This window comes from Medicago truncatula, chromosome 2, assembly GCF_003473485.1.
Source record: "Medicago truncatula cultivar Jemalong A17 chromosome 2, MtrunA17r5.0-ANR, whole genome shotgun sequence".
Classification (NCBI taxonomy): Eukaryota; Viridiplantae; Streptophyta; class Magnoliopsida; order Fabales; family Fabaceae; genus Medicago; species Medicago truncatula.
Window position 1 is genome coordinate 14,515,607 of NC_053043.1, and position 15,136 is coordinate 14,530,742.

General features: G+C 32.4%; 1 protein-coding gene and 1 pseudogene across 2 annotated transcripts; both read left to right on the top strand.

The window, feature by feature from the left end:
• Positions 1–2,510: 2,510 nt before the first annotated feature.
• Positions 2,511–8,442, top strand: LOC25488158 (uncharacterized; annotated as a pseudogene).
• A 1,608-nt stretch (positions 8,443–10,050) lies between these two features.
• On the top strand, positions 10,051–13,803 carry LOC25488159 (uncharacterized). 2 transcript variants are annotated; one of them, XM_024775693.2, is made up of 2 exons: positions 10,051–11,403; positions 11,495–11,556. In XM_024775693.2, the coding sequence occupies exons 1-2, from the start codon at positions 10,527–10,529 to the stop codon at positions 11,542–11,544; spliced, it is 927 nt and encodes a 308-aa protein (XP_024631461.1). In that variant the 5' UTR covers positions 10,051–10,526; the 3' UTR covers positions 11,545–11,556. The 2 variants fall into 2 exon arrangements, with proteins under 2 accessions (XP_024631461.1, XP_013463278.1); XM_013607824.3 differs by having other exon boundaries at positions 10,054–13,803.
• The last annotated feature ends 1,333 nt before the right edge of the window (positions 13,804–15,136 follow it).

A 15,136-nucleotide genomic window follows, 5' to 3' on the forward strand; every position in this document is an offset into this window, starting at 1 on the left:
TTAACTTATTTTATTTTCTCACTTTGGTCCCTTAACTATAAAGTGTTTTAATTCGGTCCCATAAATCTTCTGTCGTTTACTATTTTGGTCCTCTCCGTTAATTTTTAACCTTAAATGTCTAAGGTAAACCAACTTTATAGGTGGTCCACCATAGACCTTATTAAACCTTTTATTTTTAACCGTTTGATATTTTTTTTAATTGGAGACTGTTGGATCAAGTAGAGATCTACTGTAGCTTGTAATGAACCACAAACACCTAATTTTTTCCTCCATCTTCTTCCCTAAATCATCCCAAAATAAAACTCTCATCTTTTTTCATCATCAAAGAAAAAAACCAGAAAAAAAATACTACCAGAATCATCATCATCTTCATTTCATTTTCCTTAACATTCTTAAAAAAAATTACTATCAGAATCATTCCTAAAAAATAAAACATTCTCATTCTCCTTCTCTTTTCTTTCTCACGATCTTCATCATCATAAATGGTATGATCTTATAAATCCAGAAAAATTAATTAAATCATTCACCAAAATCTCAAATTAATTGAAACCCATTATTAATATTAAAAAAAAAAAACTAGAATTGAATTGGTAAATCTGGAGAGAACAAAAGGAACAACAACAAAAACGCATAAGGAAACAATACACAAGGAACAACGCAGCAGGAATTGGAATCAAAATTGGTTTGGAATTTATTTTCCAGGAACAAAAATGCATAGAGGAAAACCAGTGCAGCATAAGAAAAAAAACTCAGCATAACAACAACACAACAAATCTGCTCCCCATTTTTCCCTTTTAATCCCATTTAAACCGGACCCAAATCAGCACAACAAATCTGATTCCCATTTTTCCCTTTTAATCTGGTCCAAATCTGCTCCCCAACAACAACACAACAACAACAAAATGGGTTAATGTTCATAAAAAAATGGGTTTAGATTGGGAGTTGGAAGGATTTAGATTAGATCCAAAAATGAGTTTAGATTGGAATATGAAAGGATTGATGTTGATGGTGAAAGATTGGAATTTGAAAATGAGTTTTTTTATGAAAGATTGGAAGAAGAGAACATGAACAAAGAAGGAAGAGAATGAAAAGAGAAGAGGAAGAAGGAAGAGGACGAAGGGAACATAGAGAAAATAAGAGAATTTTTTTTATTTCTTTTTTAATTTTTATTTGTAGGAAATTCAATAGAAATGATCATATGTTGTGAGTGCATTGTATATTTGTGTGCTTTCTAAATCCAGTCATTGATCATCAATCTTAAATGACACATAGACAGGGGGTTAACGAAGATGACTAAAATAGTAAACGGCAGAAGAGTTATAGGACCAAATTGAGACACTTAATAGTTAAGGGACTAAACTAAGAAAATAAAATAAGTTAAAGGACCGGGGTATGTATTAAGCCTTAAATATAAGACTAGAAAACTTGTTTTAGTTTCTCACTATTTTCTTTTGACTCAATTTAGTCTCCCACTAAAATATCGAAATTAGTCCCTTACATATTTATACATGATCAAATTCATCCCCATATTACAATCAGTTAAAAAGGGATAAATTTAGGCATATTATTTTGGCAAAATTATATTTATTATATCTTAACTTAATTTTAGGTAAAAATTTCGTCCTTTATATTTTATCACGTTATTTTATCCTTTTGATATGTTTTCGTATGAATCTTTAAGCATCAAATTTAAAATTCATATGAAATACAAATGAAGGACCATATATTTGAACACTAAAAACTTATATCAAAATAAAATTATAGATTTGAATCTTGAAAATTCATATACAAATTTATCAAAAGGACGATAATGACATGGAAAAATATGGTACTCAAGATTTACAAGATGTGTTGAGTATTTCAGACCAAAGCACAAACTATCATGTCTCTGGTGACATTTTATCCAAGTTAACTCTATGGTCTTTCCTTTTGTTACCACCGCAGTTGAGTGTGAAGCTACCGCTCTATAACAAGCCCTCCAAATTGCTCTTGACTTTGGGCTGAATCGGGTAGTATTTCAAAGTGATTGTCAACTAGTTGTGAATGTAGTCCTTAAAATAACTCCTATATGAATGAACTAGAAAGTTTACTCTCTAATTGTAGGACTTTACTTTTATCTGATGCTAATTATGCTCTAACATACTCCCTTTGTCCCTCTATGTAATAAAAGGGTGCATAGATATGAGGACGGAGGGCTCGGTTTCATAATGAGTGTCACTTTAGTCAAAAATATGTTTCAAAATGAATGTCTCTTTACATTTTGAATACAACATTAATTTTTTCCTCCAAACTTTATCCTCAATAAATACTCTAACTTTTCTTTTGCACAATTTTCAATGTAACTTTAAATTTGTCTTTTTCTTGAACATTTTAATAAAGGGTTATGTCTAATGATTATTTCATTTCATTCCTTAATTTATTATGTGCAATATACTAAAAGACATTTATTTTAAAATGGAGAAAGTAGAAGACAAACTAATATAGTCGCGGATAAGTTTGCTCGAGCGTCCATGTTACACGTAAAACATTGGATCAAACATCGTAAGATTCATAACCAAGAGGAGAGGGAGTGTTCAACTCGTCTCCTCTTCAACACAACACTCACTCTAACTGTTCCCACAAATCAAACACAGTAACTGTTTCCTACCAAACGCCCCACATGAAACCTTTACAGGCCATATTGAAGAAAAGGTTTCTTTCCCAGAATGTTGTTTTAGACATCATAACCGCAAAATCCAACAACCCTCTTTTTCACCAACACTTTTCCTTCCCATTTTCACTCACAAGATTCTCCACCACAACATCTGCATCTGAATCAGTATCAGAATCAGTCACACATCCATTCGCTGCATCTTATCTCATCAACAATTTTGGTTTCACACATGAATCAGCTCTCAAATCTTTCAACTACAAGCATGTTCGTTTCAATACCGCAGATAAACCTGATTCAGTCATCACCTTCTTTCAAAATCATGGCTTTTCACACGACAACATACGCATCATGATCAGAAGAGCACCATGGTTACTTTCATCACAACCCCACAAAAGGTTTTTGCCAAAGTTTCAATTTTTTCTATCCAATGCTGCTTCTTCCTCTGATATTGTTCCATTGTTAACTACAAACCCTAGAATTTTACGAAGTAGCTTGGACTTGGAGAAACAAATAATCCCTCTTTTTGAATTATTAAGTAGGTTCTTGAAAACCAACAAGGATATCATTCTTTGCTTAATTCGATATTGGACTGCATTTGCTACTAATCCCTATCACCTTATTGTGTCTAATATCAATTTGATGTCTGATTTTGGAGTTTCTGATAATGTTATTGGTAGTTTGCTTCAGTCAAGGCCGTCTATATTTGGTTCAAAGGATTTGATTAAGTCATTAGAGGAAGTTAAGGATTTAGGGTTTCATCCTTCATTGACTACTTTTAGGGCTGCTTTGATAGCCAAGAAAGGTATGACTAAAAAACTTTGGGATAAGAAAGTTGATGTCTTTAAGAAACGGGGTTGGTCTGGTGAAGCTGTTATTCATGCATTTCGAATTCAGCCTAATTTAATGTTGGTTTCAATTCATAAGATTGATTCGTCAATGAGTTTTTGGGTCAATCAATTGGGTTGGAATTCCTTGGCACTTATCAAACTACCACAAATGTTTTCTTATAGTTTGGAGAAAAGGATCATTCCAAGGGCCTCAGTTTTGCAATTTCTTTTGATGAAAGGTTTGCGAAAAAAGAATGCAAGCTTAACTACACCATTTACTTATTCTGAGAAATTGTTCTTGAGCAAGTTTGTTTTCAGATTTAAGGAGGAGTCTGATTATCTATTAAAGCTATATGAGAGAAAAAATGAAAATTGCATACGCAATGGAAAACAATGGCATGTCATTCATTAATTAGCGTAATTTCATAATCTTCTCTTGAAATGTAACCTTAACTTGTTAGTCCATACCACCACTTCACACTCATTCACTGTGTCTTATCTCATCGACAAATTTGGATTCTCGCCTAAATTCGCACTCAAAGCTTCCAAACAACGTCGTTTCAAAGGATCATTCCAAGAGCAGCTTTTGTGCTATTTCTTCTGAATAAATGTTTGAGAAATAAGAATGCAAGCTTAACTTGTCCTTTGTAATGTCTGAGAAGTTGTTCATCATATGTTTATCAAAGGTATTAAGAAGGAGTATTCCTATCTATTAAAGTTGTATGTGGAAAAACTCAACCTTGCATACACCTGGGACAAAACATGCATGTCATAATTAGATTTTAAGGTATTTTAGCCTTCGTATGTTATTCAATATTCTATTTGAAATTTGTTTGGTAATGACTGTGATTCGAGCCAGTTTAGCTTTGCTTACTTTGACATATTATTATTATTTTTTATTGATATTTTTTAAAATCCTATTGTTAATCAGTCTTAAATCGAATAATTTACATGTACTATATGGCAAAGTTGAATTTTCATGCATTTATGGGCATGTAGTACTATTTTTGTTTTTTTTTTGTTTTTCAAAATCCTATTGTTTATCAGTCTTAAATCGAATAATTTGCATGTACTATATGTCAAAGTTTTTTTCTTGCATTTATGGGCATGTAGTGCTATTTTTTAGTGTCATCCTTCTTTCATGTTTGTTTTGTCCAATAATCTATTATGAAGTCATCCCCCTAAAAGTTTCTTCAACTTGAACACTGTTTGTTGTGATGAATATCCCTGTTCCTCCTCCGCTCATTGCAGCGGAGGGTCCACCGGCGGTGTTAATCCTCCTCCCCGACGAAGTTATCTTTGAATTCCTCTCATTTCTTGAAGTGAAAGATCTGATGTGGATGAAGTGCGTGTGTAAGTCCTGGAACACCGTCATCTCTGATCCAATCTTCGCCAAAATGCATCTTAAGAAGAAGAAGAAGAAGAAGCAACACCTCACACTTCTCTCTGACAAGTCCAAAGGTTCCGGAGATTGTAGAGCTGTACCCATCTCTCGTTTGCTGCAAGAGATGAATACGTTTTCATCATCCCTAACCGATGACGATCTTCCTTACCACAACCGATTCAAGTACAATGACTGTGGTAATATTGTTGGTTCATGCAATGGATTGATCTGCTTGCATGGTTGTTCTTTCACTGCTAAGTATATTAACCACTCGCTCTCTTTCTGGAACCCTGCCACAAGGACTAAATCTGATACATTACTGTCCGTTTGCCCTTATTTCAAGCGCCCCCAGCATGAAACTTGCAAATTCACGCTTGGTTTTGATAATTCAACAGACACTTTCAAGGTGGTGATGCTAACTTTGAAAAGCGATGACAACCTTGTAGCTCTAGGGAAAACCGCTGCAAAAGTTTTCACTTTGGGGGGCGATAATAATGATGTTGCTTGGAGAGATATTCAATGTTTTCCCGTAGTAGTCGTCCCTCGTAATTTCTGTTTCGCTCAGTGCGATACTGTTTATTTGAATAATAGTATCAATTGGTTGGTCTGTCACCGCAACAACAATAACAATCTTACCATTTGAACAATTTGTTTTTGTCTCGCTTGATTTGAGGACAGAGACATATACACAGTTCTTGCTCCCTCAATCTTGCAATTAAAAGCTACTTGTCCATTTCTTTCTGTGTCAGTGGACTGTCTTTCTGTGTTAAGGGACTGCATGTGTTTTTCTTATGATTTCAAGAAAACCCATCTTGTTATATGGAAAATGGATGAATTTGGAGTTGAAGATTCTTGGACTCAATTCCTTAAAATTAGTTATATGAATCTTCAAATAGATTATCTTCCTCAATTGATTCCATTGTGTCTGTCTGAGGATGTTGATACACTCATATTCTCAATCAATCAAGCAGGCCAAGCAATTCTTTACAATTGGAAAGATAATAGAGTAAAGAGAATCAAAAGCACCAATAGAATTACATGGAGCAGGGCCAAGGCATATGTTGAAAGTTTGATATCGACAGACTTGTTAAAAGTAAGTTCCTGTTCAATGATTTACTTGTTTGAATGATTTATTTCATCTTCAATTTAAAATCATGGTTTAACTAATAGTAATTATAAAGGATTAGTCGTTTTTTTATTGACAATTAGATCTTTGGAGTCAGTAAAAGCCGACGTTGTGTAGCAGTCCCTAGGCGCTACGTGAATCTCAGCTTTGTTGCATTTTTTAGAAGCTATGTGTGCATTATATAAACACCCACATAAGCCCTGAATATATAGTTGTTTGCTTTGTTTCTTTTTACTTTTTAGTCATTTTGCCCTGAAATTTATTTGCTTAGTATTAGGTTTAAATACTGGTAACAATGAACTTCGGTTATTAGCTATGAATGCCTTCAATTTTATGTCCTGTTCTATTTTTGAGCTTTTGTATGTATGGTGCTTTGGTATAAATTTCTTGTATTGTTTCTCTAAACTTCGACGTAATGGCCATGAAACTATTGCGTTTTAGGGCCTTGCCTCTTTGTTCTGCTATGCGTCGTTGACTACAGATTTAGATGAACCGAGTTATAAGCTTGAGTGCATTCTCTAGTGCAGGAATACATCGACACGGACATTAAAACTTGAGAAAATTTTCTTATGTAAGCAACATTTAGCGTTGATGAATGCTGCATGCTTTAGCAAGCACCACTTAGCAGCATTTTAGCACCTAAACTATTTGCAGTCTACAACCTTAGCTTTCCTAAGTAAATACTGCACATAAGAAATAGAGAGTGCAAATCAATCAGATTGCATCTTTATAGAGTACTGGTTAAAAAATTTCTAGTTTTAATTTTCGCTCGTATACAGAAACACGTCTCACGTTGGTGAAATTTCATTTCATTCCTTCTATTTACAAAACTTAATCTTATTTGCTACTGTTTAGAAGTTCTCAACTCTCTAAAATCAAAATATGGTAACACATGTGTCATTGTAAAGCTGTCATCATGTACACATGCAAGTTTTCTAAGCTTATACCACAATTAATAGTTCTAATACCATGGTTGATAGATTGCAGCCTTTTTACTTCACAGATGGATGCACATAATTAATAGTTTTATTCTTGTACACATGCACATAAATGCTTGTAATTTAGGGCTGCTCTTATGTTTAGCTTACATAAATTAGTGGCATACAATGCAAAATCAAACATATAGGAATCTACAGAGAATAGATTATAGAGCATTTAGCGAATAATGATATATACAAAATTTGGATTGGGATAAGCTTAATATCAAAGAAACCTAATGAAGACTGGTGGTTTGAAGTTGTATCTTCCTTGAATTTGGCATTGTATAAAAGTTGTATGCAGAGTGGTAATTCAAAATACATAAAACCTAAGAGAATTCTTGGATCCCTTGTTTACTGTGCAAAAATCCATATGATCGCCTCTTTGTGTAGTCCATCAAGTTTTCAGAATAGATACTCAGCAGCTTATAAGTCAACTTTGGAGCAGTGTTTTCGATGGCGTGATATGCAAATGGCTAATAATCCTCTATATAAACACGCCATTGCAGCTTATGGCGCCACCATGGTGGGCATCCCTTCACAAAATGGCTACTACTCCGCCATGCCATTCTGCCATGGCGGCACCATGACCGCCACTTAACAACACTGCTTTTGGATAGGAATATAGGGGTTGGAATTATGAAGTGATCATGAGCTAAACTCCCCCCTAATAAAAAAAAAAACTACTAACATCTGTCATTTAAAAAAAAAGAAAAAAAAAACTCTTTCTGATGCAGCTCTGTAGAGTAGGATTTAAGAAATAGTATAGTCATTGCAAAATGAAAAGGCAAACCAACCTAGTTTCCAAAGGATGCAACCTGTTGAAAAAAATAGAGAGAATGCTCAATCATTTCTGGACTATAGACTGTTATTATATTGATTCTACATATGTTTGTATAGAAGCAAAGGTGTATAGGTTCTCAATGTTTGAGCCCACAATAGCAAAAGAAAGCACAGGTAACGATCTTTTTAACCATGTCATATTATATGTAATAACTATTTAAAAATAGTAGAGGTGATGAACATGTTTGAATTCCAAAATCACTTTTAAATAAGGTATTAGGTAGTTTTGTTTAGAGTTTTGATCAAGTTTTCAACTATTGTATGTTATATTATATGGGTTTTTTGGCCTTTTAATTAACTTTGTTACTTTGGACCAAGCAGGATCACCATAAGCTGAAGCAACTACGTACTTCATCTGATTCTCCTAGCAAGCAAGGCACTGATCATGCTCATACATAGAGGTCCTCGTGAATTGTTAATGGTAGCTTGTTTTGATCTAGCACTGAAGCAGACTGTTCCCTGCTATTTATCCTTTAGATTTATTTTTATTTTTTATTTTGATTGCATGAATAATATATCATGTGATGTTGAAGGCGTATTTACATTTCACATCTTTCATGGTACATTCGTAGGTTCAGGTTATTTCCTAGTTTGCTATTAAAGAATTGATAATTATAGTTTGATTTGGATAATTTACCATGCTTTCTAATTTAATTTTTAAAAGAAGTTGATAGTTTGCATAACTTTGTATCCGTTTCCCATGCTAAACCTCACCCAAAACTAAAGTTGGTTCAAGTAGAACTAAACTTAGGGGCCTTATGAAAGGTCTCAGGTTTGAAGGGAAATCTATTGAAATTTAGTTTGCAGATATAATAGGGTTCATCCAAAAACGTTAAATATAACATGGTTCATCCAGAAATATTTAATGTTAGTTATTAAATAATTATAAATCTAGTGGTCGGTGTTGACCACATCAGCTCCGAGACTCATTGATGGCTGTTATTTATTTTTGTAATTTTTTTAATATTTACTAAAATAATAAATTCACCTAAAATAATTATAAATCTATTTCGCTAAAAAAATAATAAATTAGAAATCTATTTTAAATATCTCTTTTCTCCTGTTTTTTATTTCCAGATTTATTATTTTTTTCTTTCTGTTTTTATTTAAATTTTTTTCACCTTTTTATTAATAATTTTTTTAAATACTTTTGTATTCATTGAATTTATATTAACATAGGAATACTTCTTGAAAATAATTAACACTTGAAATAATCTATTGGATCATTAATATAAGTTGAATGGATTGGGTCCCGTGAGCTTAATTGGTAGGGACAAATGCATTTTGTATGCAGGGGCCGGGGTTCGAACCTCGAACACTCCACTTCTCCATATTTAAAATGTGTGAGCTCCAGCCACTAGGCTACCTGATAAAAAAAATAAGTTGAATGGATTGGATTCATTCATATCGGATTGAATCCAATCCATCAACACATTTTTTGTTTGATGGACGAATACGAATTTGGTGGATCAAATTGTCATTTGTATGTTTACTAGTCGAGTTTGTGTTCACCGTCACAACTCACGTTCATCTGATCATAGTTCATGGTCATGAGATGAAGGAGCGGTTCACCCTATTTCGGCGTCTAAATTGCATTTGCAACTAATTTAGCGATACTTTTTTTTTTCTTCAATAATTTTTTAATTTATATCAAATATTATATAACTGAATCAAGTGATTGAACTCTTATGATGAATATTAGTATAGAACTGAATCAAGTGATTGAGTTAAAATGGTTGAGCTTCACCAACGGTCAACGGATACATCATTTTGGAGAATTCAAATTTGATTACTGAATGAAATGATTTTTGATCAAACTATATTTATTTCACGACTAAAGTCTGAATTATCATAACCTCTGGAAAAGAGAAGTTTAACATAAAAATAATAACGAGTGCATCCAAGATATTATTTGCAAATCTAAAATAATGTGTTTTTATAAAAATGAGTGTATTCTATCCATTAGAAATTATGGTATTCAAGATTTTTAAAGAATATTTTTTAATTGAGTATGACTCAAGTGCCCTAAGAATATTTTTTAAAGATTAAAAAAATAAAAATAATTCATAGAAACAACCAATCAGAAAATTTTATTGAATTTAATTAAATAAAAACTAAAATTAAAATTGGCACGTTTTCTTTCAAAGTTTTTACTTTTCTCTTTCAATGTGTCTTTTTCTATGATCAATTCTACATACCAAATGTACATGTATTTGATTAAATACAAAAACCAAAGAAATTAGGAAACCCTTATGAAGGATGCACACAACACAAGTGTAGGTGCAGAAGAAGAGACCCAACATCAATGGCCTTCATGCGGGAGATTGAATGGAGAAGAATGAAAAGTGATGGGCTATTGAAAAACATTTTGGATGTGGATAAGAATTGGATTTGTTTAAATAAGAAAGTTAAAAAGGATATTGTCCGAGGAAGAAGCAACAAACACATGATGTAATATAGAGAAAAGAAGAAAGAATTCTAAAACAACATTGTTGCTGTGTTTTTGTTTCTAGAGAGAGACGGTGAGAGAAGAATAGAGAAAAAAATTGATTGGTTGTTTTTAAACTATGACGTGTTATGTTCGTTTGCATCTAAGAATTTCTCTGTGGAATTTACAAATTCACATAAGATTTTCACTTTTTATCAAGCGTCTTTACCCTGTCTCCTCTTCGACACAATACTCACTCTCACTGTTCCCACATAACATTGTCAAGCCATGTTGAAGAAACTGTTTCTTTCCCAGAATGTTGTTTTATGTCTCATCACAACAAAATCAACAACCCCAAAATTCAACAACCCTCTTTTCAACCAACACTTGTTGTTCCCAATTTCACTCAGAAGCTTCTGCACATCGGAATCAGACACACAACCATTTGCTGTATCATACCTCGTCAACAAATTTGGTTTCTCACATGAATCGGCTCTCAAAGCTTTCAACAACAGACAGGTTCGTTTCAATACCCCAGATAATCCTGATTCTGTTATCACCTTCTTTCAAAACCATGGCTTTTCACACGATAACATACGCATCATCATCACAAAAGCACCATGGTTACTTTCATCACAACCCCACAAAATGGTATTGCCAAAGTTTCAATTTTTACTCTCCAAAGGTGCTTCTTCCTCTGATATTATTCGCCTGTTAACTGCAAATCCTAAAATTTTACAAAGTAGTTTGGAGAAACGAATAATCCCTCTTTTTCAATTGTTAAATAGGTTTTCGAAAACCAACAAGGATACCATTGTTTGCTTAATTCGAAATTCACTATCGTTTATTATTTATCCCTATCATGTTCTAGAGGCTAATATCAATTTGATGATTGAATTTGGAGTTTCTGATTCTAACATTGCTAGATTGCTTCAAACAAGGTCATCTATATTTGGTTCAACTGATTTGATTAAGTCATTAGAGGAAGTTAAGTGTTTAGGGTTTCATCCTTCAAAGACTACTTTTGGGGCTGCTTTGATAGCCAAGAAATGTAGTAAAAAACTTTGGGATGAGAAAGTTGATGTCTTTAAGAAATGGGGCTGGTCTGATGAAGTTGTCATCCGAGTATTTAGGTTTCAGCCTAATTTATTGGGTGCTTCCAATGGTAAGATTAATTTGTTGATGAATTTTTGGGTCAATCAATTGGGTTGGGATTCCTTGGCACTTACTAAATGTCCACTTATGTTTGGTTATAGTTTACATAAAAGGATCATTCCAAGGGCCTCAGTTTTGCAATTTCTTTTGATGAAAGGTTTGCGAAAAAAGAATGCAAGCTTAGTTACACCATTTACTTATTCCGAGAAATTGTTCTTGAGCAAGTGTGTTTTATGCTTTAAGGAGGAGTCTGATTATCTATTAAAGCTATATGAGGAAAAAATGAAATTTGCACACACAATGGAAAACGATGGCATGGCATTCACTACAACAACAACAACCAAGCCTTATCCCACTAAAAGGGGTCGGCAATGGCATGGCATTCACTAATTAGGCAGTTTCATAATCTTCTCTTGAAATGCAACCTTAGCTTGTCAGTCCATACCACCACTTCACACTCATTCACTGTGTCTTATCTCATCGACAAATTCGGGTTCTCGCTTAAATTCGCACAAAGCTTTCAAATTCGGATTCTCGCCTAAATTCGCACTCAAAGCTTCCAAACAACTTTGTTTCAAAGGATCATTCCAAGAGCAGCTGTTGTGCAATTTCTTCTGAATAAAGGTTTGAGAAATAAGAATGCAAGCTTAACTTGTCCTTTTGTAATGTTTGAGAAGTTGTTCGTGATATGTTAATCAAAGGTATTAAGAAGGAGTATTCCTATCTATTAAAGTTGTATGAGGAAAAACTCAACCTTGCATACACCAGGGACAAAATATGTATGTCACAATTAGATTTTAAGGTATGTCTTCGTATGTTATTCCATATTCTATTTGAAATTTATTTTGTAATTACTGTGATTCGAGCTAGTTTAGCTTTGCTTACTTGGACATATGTTCTTTTTTTTTTACTGATATTTTTCAAAATCCTATTGTTTATCAGTCTTAAATCGAATAATTTGCCTGTACTGTCAAAGTTGAATTTTCTTGCATTTATGGGCATGTAGTACTATTTTTGTGTCATTCTCCTTTCATGTTGGTTTTGTCCAATAATCTATTGCATAAACTCAGCTATACCAGATTATGTTTTTGAACTTAAAGTGGCTTTAGGTTTTAGCTGTAATTGTAATTTCTTTGCAAATACCAAAAGTCCAAATAGTCATGGATAAATACAGCCGTAATTATGGTAGCTGTGCAATTGTGAAGACCTTTCATTCACCGGTACTGAAGCTGCGTTTGTGTTTGGCTACAATTATTTAAATTTAAAATACTTAACATTTAGCAACTTAGCATTATGCCATATATAGTCTTATATGGAGGTACTTTATTTTCCTCAATGACTTTTGGATATTCTAATTGCCCTGAATGCTGCCCAGCCCTTTCTTGGTGATGACTGTGAATAATATCAGTTAAGCTCTGCTTATCCTACATATGATATTGATTCTACATATGTTTGTATAGAAGCAGAGGTGTATAGGTTTTCCAATGTTTGAGCCCACAATAGCAAAAGAAAGCAAATGTAATGAACTGTTTAACCATGTCATATTATGTGTAATAACTGTTTACAATAGTGAAGCTACAATTATTGTTGTGGGCTACGGTTATGTACAATACTTGGCAGTTAGCCTTATGCCATAGTCATATCAGGTCTAACATAGCACTTGATTTTGTCTCATATTATTGTCTGTACTTTGGCTAGCTAAAATGGATAGTGGAGTCAAGTTCAAATATCCAAGGTTATTTATTTATTTACTTACCTTTTAAAATTACAGTATGTTTTAAATTCCTCCTTCATTGCAGTCTACCCTCTCTACCTAATAGTGGCATTTGAGTTGTATTCATTGCAGCCTCCAATACCTTCATTGTGATGGGTGTAAAGGGCTGGATTTAATCCCACATTGCATAGATATATGGCCTATGAGGTGTTTATTTTGAGGAGATGTTTCACTTAGTTGCTTTTGAATATTGTCTATTGTCTTGGACACTTATAACCTAGTATTAAGGAAGATTTTAACTTACCTCTTATTTTGTTTACCACTCACACTTTTTCACTCTGAAATGGGAAGATTTTTTGTAGTATATCACCTATAAGGAAGAAGCGTTCGTTTAACTGGAAAGGATGTGGAACAAAACTTTGTTGTGTTTTAGTGTATGTATGAAATTAGCTTCTTTGCAACGAAAAGTATCATTATGTTCTTTATTATTTTTTAAGTGTTTAACATTGGATAAAAGATGATGAACATGTGTTTATAAGTGGGGGCAATGTTTGCTCAACCACAATTTCCATTATAGTAATTGTTATTGTAGATATTTATAAATTCCCTTTTCTTTTGGCGGAGGATATTGATAAATATGCAGTCTTTTATTTTGGGTTTTTGAGTAATGGTGGTGTTTGCCAAAGTTTTATGTAACTGAATTCACATGCATCCATCCTTTTTAAGTAAATTTTGGTGTATACTTTTATGCCATATTATTTTATTTTGAGATGGAGTGCAAGGACAATGCTGTCAAGAGTATCAATTTAGTTTTTTTTTTTTAGAGGACAAAAAAAATATATTAATGGACATGGGTACAAATTTAATGGCATTCTTGCCCGTTGATATTTATATTCGCTATTAAACTAAATAAACTACATAAATATTCTTATATAAATATAAAAGATTAAAAACCCCTTCAACATCGGTCAACAAAATAGGAACTTTAATAATCCCTCCGTCTCTAAAAAATAGTCGTTTAAAGTTTATGCAAGGTTATTAAGGAAATGATTTTTTGTGTTGATTTCAATGGTAAAATTAATATCATTTACTAAAATATCCTTATTAATTGTAGTTAGTGGAGTAGTTAAGTTAGATGAAATTCAATTAATAAGGATATAATAATGGAAAATAATAATAAATGTTGCATTGATATTCTAAAGTGACAATTATTTTGAGAAAAAGAAAAAGTGTTAAAGAGACAATTATTATGAGACGGAGGGAGTATTATATAAGAATATTGTTATGTATCAATATTATTATGTTTTGGTGAAGAAAATGAATGTGATTAATTTTTGTTGTTAAATTTTAGGTGGTTAAAAAATTTAACAAAAATATTTTTATTTATTTATAAATGTTATCCATAAATATTTGTATATACGGATGGATATCTCAAAATCGTAGGATTGTCTGCTTTATCAACATGTAAATGAAGCGCATATGGATATCATATTTATCCAATAAAATGAAGACATAGATATCATTTGCTGATTTACATCCCTTCTAACTTTTTATACTTGTATGTGAGTTTTCAATATTATTATCATTAGGTATATTTAAAATAAAAAAAAACTAAACCCAATTGTTAAGAAATGGGTAGTAGTGTTGATTTTACTAGTATAAAATGTGTTTCATTTACTAAAAACATCTTAATTAATTATAGTTAGTAAAGTAGTTAAATAATTGAAATGTAATAAGCAATGATATGTTACTGAAAAATAATAAATATCGTATTACCATTATAAAATAAAAAAATATTTGAGAAAAAAATAGAAAACATGACATAATTTGAGAGACGGAGGACTATCTTTTCTTTCAAAGGTAATAGTCATTTTGATCCTTGAATGTGTAATGAATAGTTACAATATTCTTTCAACGTATAAAATTTTATAATAATTCCTAATTGTATACTCGGATAATCAAAATAGTTTTGACGCTAAAATAATCTCTTAATACCTATAATAACTATTTTTATATAAAGATTGAAATG

What these genes read in the sequence shown, in the direction of transcription:
- LOC25488159 (XM_013607824.3), top strand. Translation starts at nt 10,527, where the DNA reads ATGTTGAAGAAACTGTTTCTTTCCCAGAATGTTGTTTTATGTCTCATC.